The sequence below is a fragment of the Monodon monoceros genome, unplaced genomic scaffold, assembly GCF_005190385.1.
Source record: "Monodon monoceros isolate NGI ecotype Baffin Bay Population unplaced genomic scaffold, NGI_Narwhal_1 Super_Scaffold_19, whole genome shotgun sequence".
NCBI classification, from domain to species: domain Eukaryota; kingdom Metazoa; phylum Chordata; class Mammalia; order Artiodactyla; family Monodontidae; genus Monodon; species Monodon monoceros.
The window spans coordinates 42,419,394-42,437,979 of record NW_021703775.1 but is presented as its reverse complement, the minus strand read 5'-3'; the positions used below and the strand labels follow the sequence as shown (position 1 = coordinate 42,437,979).

At 34.7% G+C, this 18,586-nt stretch overlaps 1 protein-coding gene across 8 annotated transcripts in view; it reads right to left on the bottom strand.

Moving 5' to 3' along the window:
- CCDC88A (coiled-coil domain containing 88A) overlaps nt 1–18,586 on the bottom strand; it is a 126,260-nt gene that overhangs the window by 85,468 nt on the left and 22,206 nt on the right. For all 8 annotated transcript variants that reach the window (XM_029231992.1, XM_029231991.1, XM_029231993.1 and 5 more), the window contains exons 3-4: nt 10,666–10,774; nt 1,445–1,514 (exon numbers count right to left, since the gene is read on the bottom strand). In XM_029231992.1, coding sequence (XP_029087825.1) covers nt 1,445–1,514; nt 10,666–10,774 — 179 coding nt within the window. The remainder of the gene's footprint in view (nt 1–1,444; nt 1,515–10,665; nt 10,775–18,586) is intronic.

The following is an 18,586-nucleotide window of genomic DNA, read 5'->3' as shown; positions in this document are numbered from 1 at the left end:
TCTGTAACAGAACTGGACAGTACATTCACTGTCCAACAGCATTCAATTCACATTTTCTTAAAACATTCAGCTGACAAAAAAAAAGTCAATTCTCTGGCCAGAATTTCACCATCAGGCCAATCTGTCTTCTCAAACATTTCCTCCTACTCTCCATGAAACAACCTACTTTCTTAGCCACACTAATCATGCTTCCCCAAATATACATACGTATATACACATACCACTGCCTTAACTTCTGTTACTCCCTCTGCCTGTCTTTCTTCCCTACCCTTCGTCCCTCTAATGAACTACTTACTAATCTAATCACAATCCTAGGCACAGCTCTAACATCTCTGTGTAGTCTTCCCTGACCCAACCACCAATGGTCTCCAACCCTCACTAATCTACCAACTTTAAGAATAATCAATGGCTCCATATTTTATAAGCCTTAACATTCTTACATCTCTCTACTTTGCACTAATTATTACATGATTTCCCAGTAATCTGTGTATCTCTCGCCACAACACAAGACCCTCCAGAGCATAAACCATTTTCTTTATATTCCTGGTCCCTCTAACTTGGTAAGTAATTATTAAATGCATGTGGAATTGAAAACAATTCCATTCTACATACAAAATGTTTTTTACATTTTTTATTTGTATATTAAAATATTCCAGAATATCTCGAAAGAGTATCTAAACTCCTAATTCACCCCATCTAATTTGTAGTTTGCTCAATGAAAACAGCTGCTTGGATTTCGTTTTTATTTTGGTTTTATTTTTGTTTGTTTTGACTGAGGGTGAGACTGGGAATTGGAGAAGATATACTTGATTTGGGTTACATGTAGCCTGTAAGAATAAGTCCTTTGTTGAAACTGTTAGGTAGCTGCTAATTTCCCCAACTGTTCAAAAATTAAAACCCTGAACATGTCGCACTTAAAATCTGGTAAAGGGCAGAAACTTTGAAGAAAATAATTTAAATTATCTAAGAAACTGCTTCTCATCTTTTTTCCACTCAAAAGTAATTTAATATAAATTACAACATATCAATCAGTAAAACCTCAGATTCAAACAACTTTGGCAATGGTAGATAGTAGCTATAAAACCTAGAAATTATTTCAAAATCACTTCTTTTCTAAGGTTATGTTCTTTTAAGCTTATAACTGCTGTACTTATCTTCTATACTTGTTTATAAGACACTAAAAATCATCACAGAAAAGTATCGACTTGGTAGAGTAAAAAAAAAAAACACTGGACTTAATGTAAAATGTATGTCTGATCCCATCTACGACTTACAAATATTCTGTTTACTTTCTCTATATAAAATGGAATATCACCTCCAACTTTCCCTATAGACTCACAAAAAACCTAGTGAGTTAATGGAAATTAGCAAGATCTTGGTAAGCATCATAATATTACACAAAGATAAGACTTTATTATCACATTATGCTAATTTTAATACTTACCAGAAAAGGGATTTTTGCCAATGATTAAGACATTTGGCAAAGACATCATAATCAACTGCTGCAAAGTCTCCTATAAAAAGATACCCAAAGGTTGTTATATGGGTAATGCTGACAGGATAATTACTCAACAAGCTGTAACTTATGATTCGTGCACATCTCTGTAGGCATCCTATACCTACAGAGGTATACTGCAATTAAAAAGCTTAAAAAATGTGAAAAAAAAGATGTCTAAAAAGTCTTAAATCTTTTGTAACTATAAGTTAATGAATTAAATAACTAAAATTATAATTATCAGATAGGCTTAAGTTAATAAACATATCAAATGTCCATCAAATAAGTGTCCAAGTTGAACTGGTCTAATACCTATTATTTGGAAATCTGAATTTTAGGTATTAGATAATTAAACAACTTTCCTCAATTAAAAGATCAAGTATGTGTATTCTTCTTGAGCTTTTTTTTGCTACTTCTCTCTGAGAGAACTAAAAAATCAACTGATAGTAAAATTAAGAAAGCTAGTTAGTTCATTAAAAATCCTATCTTATGAGTATTTCATGAAAGTGAGCTCTTCCTCAGTGACTCATTATTTCTCTCCTATCTACAATTCATGTTTTACTTCCTTTGACTTCTGTCAAATTCTTTGTGACAAGAATATATACAAATTCTGATGGTACAGGATGATTCAGAAAATTGAATGCCTCCAAATTACTCATTTTGGTTATACACTAAGTATGCATCTTCTGTTTATACTACCTCTTCTTTGAGGAAATGAGAGAACACATCATGTCTATCACTATAACTACTAACAATGACAGGCTACAAAGGGTCTGGGATGAATTAGACTACAGGATTGATTAGTTTAATGTGATAATACTGAATCTTTGCAAGATTATGAAATAACTGTGAGTGTCTTTACAATTTGGCTTTCACTACACATTCAGACATAACTAGTTGCTGAGGAATAATTTTTTGTTAAGTATTCAATTCCTTCTGAATCATTCTTTACTTAATACTATGATGAGGAAGCAAATAACCATGAAAAGTTAACCTTTATTACTTTTTAAAGATGTGTGATTCTAGATCCACAAAAGCGGTTTCCCATAGCCAGAGTGTGACATGACACCAGAGGCTAGGTAGAATTGATCTTTTATCTGTAATTTCTTTCAGATATGTATTAGAAAGTTTCAAAAAATTTCTTCAGTATTATATTTACTATCTTAAAAAAACTAACACCAAAAATATGCACACATTTAGAGAAAACTACATATTCAGTATGTGCATCACATTAGTAAATACAGTTAAGAATAGTGTCAAAAATTGCTAAAATCGCTTATTCCAAGGATTGATACTGAGTTTGGATATTTAATAAATGAGTTTTCCAGTTAAAAGCAAGTTATGCCAAGATAAAATATTCTATAGCCAAGTATGTAACAGCTAAATGGACTTAAAGAAATAAATTTCAAATTAATTGCAATTTTTAGTTTCCTTGCCCTAAAGCAAAATTTTCAGGACTATATCTGTACATATTTAAAAGAAAGCATACATAAGAGAGATGCATTAAAAAAAGCAATCATTGGGCTTCCCTGGTGGCGCAGTGGTTGAGAGTCCACCTGCTGATGCAGGAGACATGGGTTCGTGCCCCGGTCCGGGAAGATCCCACATGCCGTGGAGCGGCTGGGCCCGTGAGCCATGGCTGCTGAGCCTGCGCGTCCGGAGCCTGTGCTCCACAACGGGAGAGGCCACAACAGTGAGAGGCCCACGTACCGCAAAAAAAAAAAAAAAAAAAAAAATGTATAGAAAAAGAAATAATTTTAGCAATACAACAGAAAGTGGAGAAAGTTTTGAGAAAATCAGGACAGCCACTCATTCAACAAATATTTATTGCATGTTTATTATCTGTCAGACATTATTCTAGATACTGGAAATAAAGCAATGAAGAAACAAAAATCCTTGCTCCCATGGAATTTACATTTTCGAAGGGGTAGAAAGAAAATAAGTAAATGTTTTTGGTGATAAGCGCTAACAATAAAATGAAACCAGGGAGCAAGAGGTGGAGATAAGGAGAAGGATGCAAGTTTTGAAAGATATGCAAATATTCAAATATAGAGAATTTGAGAATTTTCAAGACCACTAAAGCAAAGCTTCACTAAATTGGTAGAAAATCTATCCTGGTATGAAGACAGTCCAGAAAAATTTGCAGAACATAAATAATTAATAAAAATAAAGACAGAACAAGAAAGAACTGGCAGAGATTATCTTAATAGGAAAATAATAGAAGTGCTTTGAAAGATACAAGTCATTTCATTCCTATTATTTTTAATTGGCTTTGTATAACTTTTCTATAAAAATGGTATATTAACTATTTTTTTAGTTTTAGTTTAGAAACTTTTAAAACTGATACACAAGTTTCTGTGAATTGAAATTCATGTTGCTAAAGCACTTAAGAAAGACTATTTCAAGTTTGTGCCAGACAGACCCTAGAGACTATTCAAAGACAACTTAAACCAGGTTTCTCCTTCTTCCTACAAGTTACCCATAACATTTCCTTCACAGTAAGGACTTAAACAATACTTCTGGGAAAGGTCTGGGCTCATTTCCCTTTCTTGAATCACACTGAACAAAATACTAAAACTAAAACTATACATTTCTAAGGTACTAAATATGGGCTTCAAAGATTTCTAGAATATACTGGAATGACAGTCTCTCCTTTGGGACTCTAAATCTGTTTTAAAAACTCAAACATAATTACATTTATCATACTATTTGTATTCAGCATTTTATCCATGTTACTAGTGAAAAGAATTAAGACTATTTTATTATATTTTAGTAGCATGTAGAAAAAAATTAAATGAATGATGTTAAAAGAAAAGAAAATCTGACCAAAGTATCAAAAATACTCCAAATGTTGCTTATTATAACAGATGTTAAAGAAAAACCTTAAAAAGTACCTGCTTTCTCTGGCAACTAAATTAATGGTACTAGACCTAATTTTTACTTTTACTATTAGTGACGTCAAACATGCAAAAACTTCCTAATAAATTTATTAATTGTAAAGTGTTCTTGTCTTTTAGGCCTCAAATGATTCAGTTCATTATTTTAATGGTGGCTGAAGAACCACCTTACTTCTTTTAGTATTTATTTAAACTGCAGCTTGTGCAGTCATACCAAACAACGGCTGCTGACAGAATTCTAAAAATGGACTAAGATTTTTATTTGTAAACTGTGTCTCTGATAATCAAATTCACCTTCTTGCCTTCATTCACAGGAATAAAAATAACTTTAAAAAAAAATCAAAGCACCAAGGTAATTTTCCATAACAGCTATAATTTACTTATATTCTGACTTGAAAATTTTTAAATATTTATTTGCAAGACAAAAAGAGATGCTTGCTATGTATCAAGCAATTATTTGAAAAGGTCTGAATTGCCACTTAAACGTAATGAAGTGTATGTTCAACAGTCTTTCTGATAATCTAAAGTTACCAGTTACTGCTCTCAAGACCTCTCACATTCACTGTCCTTATTTATCACAATCAAAATTATTTGATTTAGTTATTTACTTGTCTATTATCCCTCTACTAGAGAACAGGGCCACGGCCTGTCCTGTTTATCACTACAGCTTCAATGCCTTGGCATTCAATGAAAGGCAGCAGAAAAGAAGGGCAATCTGAATATTGTAATTTTTACTGAGCTTTTACATATTCCACATCATTAAAATAAAAAAGGCAAGAATACTAACACTTAAATTAACTTATCATTACTGAAAAGATTCACTGAAATAATTCCCCCCACTAACAATCATCTCAGGGTATTCTGTCAATTTTCTTCCTCCCTAAGAATCATTTTTGCAAGATGATCTTGATGCTTAACAACACATTAAAAAACAAACCAACCTGGAGACATCATACATTTGTGAATTTTAACCTATCCAAACTCACTCCTTCTGCGAGTCAGACAATCAAAATGTATAAAATATTTTACCTCAAATACTTTTTCTGAGGGGTGTATGAGATACAACAAAATACTTTTGATTGTTTGAGAAAGATTTTCAGGGAAATTTTTGGTTTTCCCAACAGTCAGGTAATTTAACAGATGACAATAACTGCACTGATTTGGCCTTTAATTTGAAATCTGTCAATATATTAAACTGGGTCATGTCTATCTTGGTTTTACACATGAAAATAAAAAATCATTTTAGTAAGTCAATTAATCATGTAAATAAGATGGATGACCTATTTCTGAAGATACCCTAGAAGTGCCTTAGAAAGATTTTATGGAAGACTATGAAGCATGAAAGGGAGCGGGTAGAGAGGGTTTGGTAAACTGGTTCAGTGGTACAAGTGGAATTTCAATGCTCAGTAATATTTTAAGTATCTGAAACTATGTTGACAAAATGTTAAGATACTCAATCACTTCTAGCTCTAAGTTACAATAGTTCACTGATATTCAAACTTAGATTAATTAAAAGAAAAGGGTGTAAGTGGTCATCCTGCAAATGTTAATGAAATATTTACAGGTGTGTCTAAAAAATGGTGACAGTCAAGACAAATCAAGTCATTAATAATAATATCATCTTGGCACTATTAACATTTGGGCTTCTCAATTTTAGCACAACTAACATTTTGGGCTGGATAATTTATTTTTAACATTGATACAATACATTTTAATATATAATCCACATTCATATTTCCACATTTTCCATCAAAATATTCTTTATAGCTTTTGGGGGGAGAGATTCAGAATCCAACCAAAGATACACAGTCTCCACTTGTCACACCTCTTTAGTCTCCCTTCATCTAGAACAGCTCCTTTGCCCTTTTTAAAAAATTGTTGTCAATGACATATACATTTTCTAGAAATCAGACTTATTGAGGTGTAATGTACATGCAATAAAAATCACCAATTTTATGTGTACAATTTAATGAGTTTTGACAAATGTACACAGTTTTGAAACCACCATTTCAGTAATGATGTCAACATTTTCATTATTTCAAAAAGCTTCCCTGTGCCCCTTTGCAATCAATTCCCTCAAGTATGTTTTTGACATTCCCTCTTTTTAGAAGCACTTTATTTTGTAGGCTTTCGTGATACCACGGCTTGTCTAGTTTCCCTCCTGTATCTCCTTCTTGGTCAGCTTAGCCAGTTTCTCCTTCTCTGTGAGGACAGGAATCTTATTTGTTATGTTTGCCACTTACGACCACATCCCCAACACCTAAAACTGTGTCTGGCTCAGGAAACACTGAGACGTTCATCTCTATTAATTTATGTAATGCTCAGCTGCCAGCTAAGTATTATCTTCATTTTATAGATGAAGACGTTAAAGCTCAAGGAAGTAATTTGTACCATTTATACAACTGCTACATAACAGAGAGCCAGGATTTAAATACACTATATAAAATACATTTTGATTATTATATCGTTAATTAAATATTTCACATTATTAAATATTTCATATATGTCATATTAAAGACAAATATGCAAATATTTTAAATATCTGGACTCCAGAATTTAAGATAGATTTTTATACCACTTTGTCCCTGTGACATAAAAGTTAAGCACATCTACTGAGAGAACTATAATTCAATGTGATATAATGTTTTGGATTTGACAGGCACATGTTTGTTTGGGCTGGATAATTCTTAATCACGAGGAAATGTCCTGTGCATTGCAAGATGCTTAGCCACATTCCTGGCTTCTATCCACTAATGCCAGTAGTACTCTTAGGTACGACAACCAAAAATGTCTCTAGTCATTGCTAAATGTCCCCCAGGTGATAAAATCACCCTCCACTAAGAACCTCTTATCTAAACCATTGAACTGATGGATTTTACAATTCCCTCATCCCCAAATATCTCTGTGACTATAACTTCATTAAATTAATATGATCAATACAAAGACAATTTCAATACCTAGCTTGGGCAGGAGGAAGACAAAGAACAAGAAAACAGTAGTTTAATAAAAAAGAATGAAACATTACTACATGCTACAACATTGATGAACCTTGAAATCATTATGCTAAATGAAAGAAGCCAGTAACAAAAGACCACATACTGTACAATTGCACTTTTATGAAATGTCTACAATAAGCAAGTCTATAGAGACAGAAAATAGATTAGCAGATGCCTAAGGCTGGGGTGGTGGTGGTGGTGATGAGTGTGTATGTAGGGTTCGGGGAAATGGGGAGTGACTGCTAACGGATACAGGGTTTCTTTTTGGGGTGATAAAAATGTTCCAAAATTGGTGGTGTAGATGGCTGTATAACTCTGTATATATACTAAAAACCACTGAATAGGACACTTTAAATGGGCTATACAGTATGTGAATTATATCTGAATAAAGTTGTTAAAAAAAAAAAAGCAATAGTAGACAACACAGAATTAGGCTGCACTGACAAATGATTTAAGATTCTGATAAAGAAATCCCCTTGCCTTTTATGTCTTCTTTCCCAAGGAGTCTCACAAAATTTTCAAGAAAAACTTGCATCTCCCTAAAGATAGTGTGAAACCAAAGATCTAACAACATTCCAATAAGGGCAAGATTGATGAAGATTGTCAAAATGAGTCACTGCATCCCTTTATCTAGTCTTTTGTTTAATGTATCTAGAAATACTGACACAAAATAAGAATAAAAGACAAAACAGATATAACATAGAACCTAACTCACTCAAATCAAAGAGAGGAAAATGAGAGAAGGAATACAGGAAAAAAATTTTTTAAGTTTAAAAAAAACCTAGCACAGACTTTTATTTCTGGCAATGAGGAATACTAAATATTAGAAAGAAAGGAAGGAAGGAGTTCAAAAATGCTGGATAGCTTTTTAAAAATCTTTTAAAATTTATTGACTTAGCTCAAAAGAAAATAAAAAGGTAACTGTCAAAAGATAAAACAAAATTAAAAACTGAACCCTGCAAATAAGACACAGAAGAAGCAGTTCTTCTTGGCCTTTGCTTGAGATTGAGGAGGGTTGTTTCCCTAAGAATCTGCGATAATGTGGTCCCAGTTAAAAAATACATATGTAAACACAAATACATAATTTACAAACACACAAATGCAGAAAAAGAGATCCAGAAGTACATATATTCAGGTGCTAATAATGGTAATCTCCAGGCCCTGAAATTATGTTTGTATTTTCTCATTTTTTCTAGTTTTCTATATACAGCATACAAGTATGCTTCTATAATAACATAAAGCTGCTTAAAATAAATTAAATGAAAAGTGTTTCAGGCTTGGCCACACAAAAGGAAACAAATCCTCTCTGAAGCAATGCATCCTTGGCTCAGACCCAGAAGTATTTTCCCACAGATAAATTTCCCCCAACAAAATGAGCTCACAATTAACACACACATACACACACACACACACACACACACTGCCACAACAGCTACCACCACGAGAAACAGCAAGCAGAAAACAAAGGGCAGATTCAGATCCCCATAGATCTGATTTCAGATTTTGTAATTATCCAACATAAAATAAAAAATAGACATTTTAAAAATTTCTGAAGAGATAAAGGAAGGAAAAAATTTTAAAAGAATGATTAATAAACAAAATGAAAAGGCAGATGAACCAAAGAGAACTTCTACAAATGAAAGCTATGATTACTGAGAGGCAAAACTTAATCAGTGGGTTAAACAGAAGATATGAGGGGCAAATTATCAAACTGCAGAGATAGTTTTGAAAAAAAATACTCAGGATGTAGCACAAGACTGTAGACTGTAATGTAAAAGAAAGTTTAATAAGCATGGAGGATAGAGTAGGAAAGTCTAATATACACATAATAAAAATATCTGAGGAATATCAGATTAATAGAAAAGAAGCAATATTAGAAGAGACAGTAGTAGCAGCCAGGAGAGAGAAAAAGACAGTTTAACCTAAGAACAAATATTTGACTGATAGCTGGTTTCTCCAAAACAAAAAGGACTCCAGAGAGAGAAGGTAAAAATCTGCAAAACACTGAGAGAAAAGTAATTGTTAACCTAAAACTACATACCCAATAAAATTACCTTGCAAGAACAAGGGTGAAATAAAGGCATTTTCAGACAGATATTGATAAACTTTACTATCAACAAACCTTCTCTAAACAAACAATCAAAAGATGACTTCGGTAAGAAAATAATACCAAAGGCAGGTCTGAGATAACAAAAGAAAACCATGAGGAGGAAAAAAAGGAAAACATGTAGCTTGATCTAAAAGAACACTGATTTGATTTATTTAACAGTACTTTCAATATTTAATTTATGGGGTTTAAAAACAGAACTAAAATACAAAATAAGAACAGCTTAAGGGCTTCCCTGGTGGCGCAGTGGTTGAGAGTCCGCCTGCTGATGCAGGGGACATGGGTTCATGCCCCGGTCCAGGAAGATCCCACATGCCACGGAGCGGCTGGGCCCATGAGCCATGGCCACTGAGCCTGCGCGTCTGGAGCCTGTGCTCCACCATGGGAGAGGCCACAACAGTGAGAGGCCCACATACCGCAAAAAAAAAAAAAAAAAAAAAAAAAAAGAATCCACCTGCCAATGCAGGTGACACAGGTTCAAGCCCTGGTCTGGGAATATTCCACACGCCACAGACAACTAAGCCCATGCGCCACAACTACTGAGCCCGTGCACCACAACTAATGAAGCCTGCACGCCCTAGAGCCCGCACACCACAACTACTGAGCCTGCGTGCTGCAACTACTGACGCCCACACGCCTAGAGCCCGTACTCTGCAACAACAGAAGCCACTGCAATGGAAGCCCGTACACCACAATGAAGAGATGCCCCCGCTCCTCGCAACTAGAGAAAGCCTGCGCACAGCAACAAAGACCCAACACAGCCAAAAATAAAATTAAATTAAATTAAAAAAAAAAATGCTCATGTTCAAACTCTGAAATATGCATCCAATTTAAGTTAAAAAAAGGAATAAAAAGTATACTGTTCAAAGGCAAAATTCTAGTAGGCTAACAAAGTGTTGCACTATATAAATTCTCAGGAAATTTAAAAAATTTTAAATTCATAAAATACAAAACTTATCTGTAAATTAGATAATTATGAAGTGCATGCTTGCATCTTTAACACTGCATAAGAAATAAACTGTGTTATTACTACTCAACCTCCAGCAAACAGACCAGTATCTGATATATAATAAGCATTTAGTATATACTAGGTCATCGATACTAAACAACACAAAAATGTGAATATGCAAGGAGTTATTAAAATACTAGATTAAAAAAAGAACCACTTACCTGGTAATAAAATTTTATCTGTCTCACCAAAATGGATAGATTATGAATTCTAAGTGAGGCATCATTGTTTACTTTTTTATTTACTCTCTGACTCTCCGATTTAGGATTACTGTAAGAAATAAAAAAAGAAATACTTTAAAAGTTATATTGAAATATACCTATCAACTTATAGATGACTAAAAATAATCATATAATACATTTTTTCTATAAACAAACTGTGTATTCATCTTCATTAACAGATGATCTAAAAGGACATATGATTACTCTGACATGTATTCTGTGCTTTTAATTGATATAAATGCATCTGATATTTCAAAGACAGTGGCAAAATGTAAGTCAGATGTTGCCCTTCATTCTCATTTTGTCTCTCCACCTTCCTGCAATGAATAACATTTTATTCCTTTTGAGTATATATATTTCCACAACCCAAAATAAATCTATTTAAATCAAGAATGTAAAATATAGGCTGATAACCAATAAATATTGTATCTTCTCACTGGAAAATGGAGGCTATATTTGAGTGGGCAATGTCCCTGAGAAATTAAAGAGTGGAGTGATGACACAAGAGAACACGCTTATCTTGGGTAAACTTTGTAGATTCAATAAAAGCAAAGGGGGGCTTCCCTGGTGGCACAGTGGTTGAGAGTCCGCCTGCCGATGCAGGGGACGTGGGTTTGTGCCCCGGTCCGGGAGGAGCCCACATGTCGCGGAGCGGCTAGGCCCATGAGCCATAGCTGCTGAGCCTGCGTGTCCGGAGCCTGTGCTCCGCAACGGGAGAGGCCACAACAGTGAGAGGCCCGCGTACAGCAAAAACAAAAACAAAAACAAAGGGTTGAATGAGTTTGAAGTAGCAGAAACTGAACAAGAATAATAGGTAGGACACCATTAAGAATGAGAAATTCAGTGACACCAAAAACAAAGGCAACAAAAGCAAAAATAAACAAGCGTGACTAACATCAAACTAAAAAGCTTCTGGACAGCGATGTATACAATCAACAAAATGAAAAGGTAAACTACTGAGTGGGAGAAAATATTTGCAAATCATATATCTAATAGGGGTTAATGTCCAAAATACACAAAGTATTCATACAACTCAATAGCAAAAAAAAAAAAAAAAATCTGATTTTAAAATGGGCAGAGGAACTGAATAGGCATTTTTCCAAAAAAGACATACAAATGGCCAACAGGTACATGAAAAGGTGCTCAACATCACTAATAATCAGGAAAATGCAAATCAGAACCACAAAGAGCCTCACACCTGTTGGAATGGCAATCATCAAAAAGACAAGACATAAGTGCTGGTGAGGATGTGGAGAAAATGGACCCCTTGTGCACTGCTCTTGAGAATGTACTGATGCAACCACTGTGGAGGTTCCTCAAAAACTTAAAAATAGAACTAACATATGATCTAGCAATCCCACTTTGGGTATATAAGCCAAAGGAAATAAACAGGATCTCAAAGAGGTACTGGCACTCCCACGTTCACTGCAGCATTATTTGCAATAGCCAAGATATGGAAACAACCCAAATGTCCTTCAACAGATAAACGGATAAAAAACATAGGAAATATATATATTTATATATATATATACACACACACACACACATACACAAACATACACATGTATATATAGAGAGAGACAGAGAGAAGAATATTATTCAGACATGAAAAAGAAGGAAATCCTGCCATTTGTGAAAACATGGATGAAACTTGAGGGCATCATGCTAAGTGAAATAAGCCAGAAAGAGAAAAATACTACATATTCTTACTTATATGTAGAATCTAAAAAAAAAGTCAAACTCATAGAAACAGAGAGTAGAAAAGCAGTTGCCTGCGTCTGGGAGCGGGGGAGTTGGGTGGGAATATGGAGAGGTTGAAAAAAGGATACAAACTTTCAGCTACAAGATGAATAAGGCCTAAAGATCTAATGTAAGACATGGTAACTACTGTATTATATAATTGAAATGTATTAAGAGTGTAGAACTTAAATGTTCACACATACACACACAAAGGTAAAAATGTGAGGTGATGGACATGTTAATTAGCTAGATGGTGGGAATCCATTCACATGTATACATACATCAAACCACCACTATATATACTTTAAGTATATTACAATTTTATTTGTCAACTATATGTCAATAAAGCTGAAGAAAATTTAAATTTTTAATTAAAATTTTTTTTTAAAGAATGGGAAATTTAAGTAAAACTGGTGGCACCAGAACAGAAGGGTAAGTTAATGCCAGAACATAAGTAAGGATGATCTAGCTCCTCATTAGGACAAGGAGAGCAAACTAGAAAAAGACATTGCCAGGTGAAATGGCAGACAGTAAATCAGGGTTCCCTATGCAAGGGCTGAGTGCATAGTATTATAAAGCAGAAACCTAAGAAGTTGCTGGGACAGAGTACTATCCTACGACTTTAAATGCAGGCACGTCCACGCGAGAATGCAGAGAAGTAAAGAAATTGACACCTATCCAATAGAGAATAGGAACTGAACAGAAACCTCTCATTCCTTAATCCCTTCCTTTTTCTACACTGTCTACTGCACTCCTAATGCCTTCAGTTCCTTCCCTAGACAGCACTTTATGGTGCTTTATTTCAGCAATTCTTCTGTTTTTGTGGGCTATATTTATCAATATTTACTGTATTAGAAAATAAAACAGAAAATTTCACAATTACTTGTTTACTTATTAACTCATTAAAAAAATAATAAACCTATTACATGCTTACAAATACCAAACCAAAAAAAATTTTAGTGAGAAGACTGGCATTGTTTCACTATTTTTACAAATCTCTTTAATATCTGGTTTAACTTAAGAGGCTGATGTTCATCTTTGCTTCTGCATTCAATCTACTGTTTGTGTTATTTTGGTTCATGTATATGAAGAAAAAATCAGCTTCACATGGATATTTACTTGGAAGTAGGAAACTCCTATGGACCCTCTGAAAGGATCCTCAAACCATACTCTGAGAACTATTGCTTTTACTTCAACTATTCTCTTGCCAGCCCTCCCAACAATGATCCTTCTGTCCTTTGATCACATTCATACTGTCAATCCCTGACACTGGATCAGCTCAACCATCTACACTGAGATTGCTCATAGTACTAAGTGAGAAAATAATACAACTAAACTCAGCTAAAAGATCAAATAGGAAGGAATAGTTAGTACCAGATTTGCCCTTTTGCCATCAAGAATTAGAAAACTGTACAAAACATACAAAATAACTATTTTCAGACTTCGAACAGCAAGTAATGCAAGACTGTAATCCCTGGCGAAGCAGTAAGGTACTTTCCAGAATGAGGTATAAGGAGGGGTAGCCCACGTCTCGCTGAACTTGAAGAGACAAAGTTTGGAGTTCAAGGGAGTTAAAGAATACCAGACACAAGGGAGCTATACAAACAAAAAGCTCCCAAAATATGCCCTTAAGATTTTGGCTAAATCCAAAGTTAAACATATGTACCCTGAAACTCCAGGAGGCTGAGCAGAGTACAAGCACAGAAAAGCTGGAAGCTAAACAACACCCAAAGCTCACAAAGTGCAGAGGAATTTAAGCTCCGACCAGCCAGAGTAAACACCTAGAGCATTAGTAGAGACCTCAGAAGAGTCATGTCTTGGAACTAAACTAGCAGTTAAGTAAAAGCTATTCCAGAAGCTCCCTAACAAAGCTGTTAAAACAAGCACTGAAAGGATCAAGCTGGGAATTCCCTGGCTGTCCAGTGGTTGGGACCCTGTGCTTCCGCTGCAGGGGACATGAGTTCAATCCCTGGTCAGGGAACTAAGATCCCGCGTGCCATGCAGAACGGCCAAAAAAACAAAACAAAAAGGGATTAAGCTGATTGCAAGTAACTTGACAACCTGCCAAAACAAAATTCAACACTGCTTAAAGAACAAGATCCAGACACCACAATGTAATAATCACAATGTCCAATATAAAATAAAAAATTACTAGACATGCAAAGAAGCAAAAAAAAAAAAAAGTGATTTGTAACCAGGAAAGAAAATGGAAACAATTAATAAAAACAGATCCAGAAATGAAAGAGACCATGGAAAGAGTAGGCAAGAATTTCAAAGCAGCTGTTATGAATATACTAAAGGACTTAAAAAAACAAACATTATGTGGAGAAAAATGTAAACTACTTTTTAAAAACCCAAATGGAACTTCTAAAGCTAAAATATACAGTATCTGAAATGAAAAATTCATTGCATATGCTTAACAGAAGATAGGAAACTATAACAAAAGATTAGTGAACTTGAATACACAGGAAAAAAAAAATTCCAGGGCTTCCCTGGTGGCGCAGTGGTTGAGAGTCCGCCTGCCGACACAGGGGACACAGGTTCGTGCCCCGGTCCGGGAAGATCCCACATGCCGCGGAGCGGCTGGGCCCATGAGCCATGATCACTGAGCCTGCGCGTCCGGAGCCTGTGCTCCGCAACGGGAGAGGCCACAGCAGTGAGAGGCCCGCGTACTGCAAAAAAAAAAAAAAATTCCAAAGCGCACAGAGGAAAAAAAAAAAACAAAAAACCTGAAACACACTAAATGACCTATGGGGCAATATCAGACTTACAGAAGAGTTGCACGGACAAGTACAGCCTTTTTCCTAAACCACCTGAGAATTGCTGACCTGATACCAAACAGTCCACAAATATTTTGGTATTTATCTTGTACAAACACATATAACTATCAAAATTGGGAAATTAACAATTATACAGTTATTATAATCCAATCTTTAGAATCTATTCAAGTTTGTTGTTCCAAACAGGAATGGATTTATAGGAAAAGGATCTAGTTCAGTACCACACTTTGCATTCAGTAATCTGAATTGCAATCTTTAGTCTCGTTCAGCTGGAACAGTTTCTATCTTTCCTTGAAATTCATGACCTAGACACTTTAAAAGGTTACAGGCCAGTACTTTCATAGAATGTCCTTCAATTGGGTTTGTCTGATTAAATCGTATATTACTCATAATTAAGTTCAGGTTATGTATCTGTGACAGGAAAAATATAGAAGAGATGCTCTGATCTTCTCCAATGCATCCTAAGAGGGGGTACATGATTTCAATTTAGCCCATTACTGATGATATTCACTTTTATCATTTGACTAAACTGGTATCTGCCACTTTTCTCCATTATAGTTACTATTTTCCTCTTGTAATTATTATTTTGTGAAGACATACTTTGAAACTATGTCAATAATCTGATATTCACCTATCTTCAATTTACTTATGCGTGTGTTTGTTTGTTTACATCAGTATACACTCATCGTTCCCCATAATTATCAGTTGATCAAAATCTATTACTATAATTACATTTATAACTACCATAGATTGCCTTTTCATTTTGTTGACTGTTTCCTTTATTGCACATAGGTTTTTTAGCTTAATGCAACCCTATTTGTCTATTTTTGCTTTTGGTGCTGTGCTTTTGGGATCATATCCATAGAGTCCTTTTTCAAAACCACTTTATAATTTTCTCTAGGAAGGCCTTTTATTAGCTATAGTCTTAAATACCTTCTAGTTTTTGCTGTTAGTGTGAATGTAATATTTTTAAAATATATTTGCTAGTAGGTTACTACTGATATGTAAATGCAATCAATTTTTGTGTATTGCTCTTATCTTTAGAAACCCTGCTAAACTCTAACAGGTTGTTTGTTGGTACTCTTGCAGGTTCTCTTGAATAAAATTTTTAGTTTTTCCATATTGATAATCAATTATCCCAACATCAATTACTGAAGAGCTTATTGTTTCCCACTGATCTCTATGATCATACTAGATTCCCATGTAAGTGTGGATACACTTTTGGAGTCTATTCTGTTCCTTTAACCCATTTGTCTATTCCTATGTCATTAAAACCTTCTAAATATTACTATACCTTTATTAGCATCTTGATTCTATTAGAGCAATTCCCTCTCTTTTGTTTTTGCTTTCTAAACTGTCCTGCTTAAAATAAATAAATAAATAACAAGTAAATTGTCCTGCTTAGTCATACATGCTGCTCTTTTCTATGAATGTTAGGATATTTATAAGATTCTATGAAAAAGCTTGTTGAGATTTATTAGGATTTTATTTAAAATATTAATTTGATAAAGACTGACATTTGCATTAGTAAAATTTTAAAATTTCCCCCCAAATGTCTTTACATTTAAGTAGGATTTTTTTTCCTCCTTGGGTTTTTGTTTGTGAAATAGATTTTTTTTCTATCACATTGGCTACCTGGTCATTGCTAGTGTATAATAGGAAAATTGTAGTTTTTGTATATTGCACTTCTGATTGACAACCTTTCAAAATTTAGTTTATTCAGTTCATTTTCTTGGATTTTCTCAGTAAAAAAAATACTGTCAGCAAATGACAGTTTTATCTCCTCCTTTCCAATCGTACATCTCATTTCTGTTTCTTTACTTACTGTATTAACAAATAATAATGGAGATAAGAGCTATCCTTTACCTTGTTCACAAATTTCATGCTTTTAATGTTTTCCCATGAATGCATAATGTTCACTGTAATTTTCTGATGAATACCTTTCTTCAAATTAAGTTCCCTCCTATTCCTATCCAATATCTTAACTGGTGCTGAATTTTTCCTACATCTACTCCCATCTGATTCTTCTCATTTAATATGTTAATGTAGTGAATTACATTGTTGCATTTTTAACACTGAATCATCCTTACAATCCTAGACTATTTACTCCATCAGCCCCACCCCACAGTATAACAACTAATCCCCCTTTTTGGTACATCATTCTATCATGGGTCTTCCAATACTAATTGCCTTTATGCCTCTCACTTTCTCACTAGAATGTAAGCTCCCTGACAGCAGAGACCTTATCTTATTCTCTAAAAATTAGCATATATCCTAATCAAATGTTTGAATAAATAAAAAGAATAAATGATCTGAGACCAAGCACAGTGTTTTAAAAATTGTTGCTTACTATTAAGAGTTATGGGGGCTTCCCTGGTGGCGCTGTGGTTGAGAATCTGTCTGCTAATGCAGGGGACACGGGTTCGAGCCCTGGTCTGGGAGGATCCCACATGCCGCGGAGCAACTGGACCCGTGAGCCACAACTACCGAGCCTGCGTGTCTGGAGCCTGTGCTCCGCAACAAGAGAGGCTGCGATAGTGAGAGGCCCGCACACCACGATGAAGAGTGGCCCCCACTTGCCACAACTAGAGAAAGCCCTCGCACAGAAACGAAGACCCAACACAGCAAAAATAAATAAATGAGCTAATAAACTCCTACCCCCAACATCTAAAAAAAAAAAAAAAAAGAGTTATGAAGTGACATTCTCCAAGCTAAAAACTCATTTGGCAGTCTGGACTAGACACTCCCTACTAAGTTTGTGTCCCAAAGATCAGTTGAGTAACAAGAGTCCTAAACCACAATTTGAGATGTACAGAAGCAAGAATAATAGTAAAGTGAGTTAAATCCAACTTGTGACTGATTTATACTTAAAGCAAATAATGAGTAATGAATTGCCCAAAGCAAATGGCAGTATAAGTGGAAAAGTGGGTCTCTTAGGTAAAGGTATCACCCAGAACTAGTAACTTAAAAAAACAAGGACACTACACTGCAGCAGTCAGATCACGTGTCACGGCAGAGAAAAGACAACAGCGTGGTCAGAAGGTCATGGTTAAAAATTCAGAGAGCTGAAGGGAAAATCCTGTTTTATGTAATCAACCTGGTACATGTTCTGTCAGTAAGTTAAATCCTCATTGAGTACATACTGTGGCTATATTACTTAATGTATAAGAGCTTAGTTTAGTCACGCTATCATTGTGGAGAAAAGTATGTTTGTAACTGGGAAAAGAGAGTAGGAATAACCCTAGTAAAAATGTTACGTATACTACGGTTATGTAAATTTCATTTGGAATCACAGACATTCAGTAAATATCTTTTCTCTCTAGTCTTCTTCCATCTTTTTA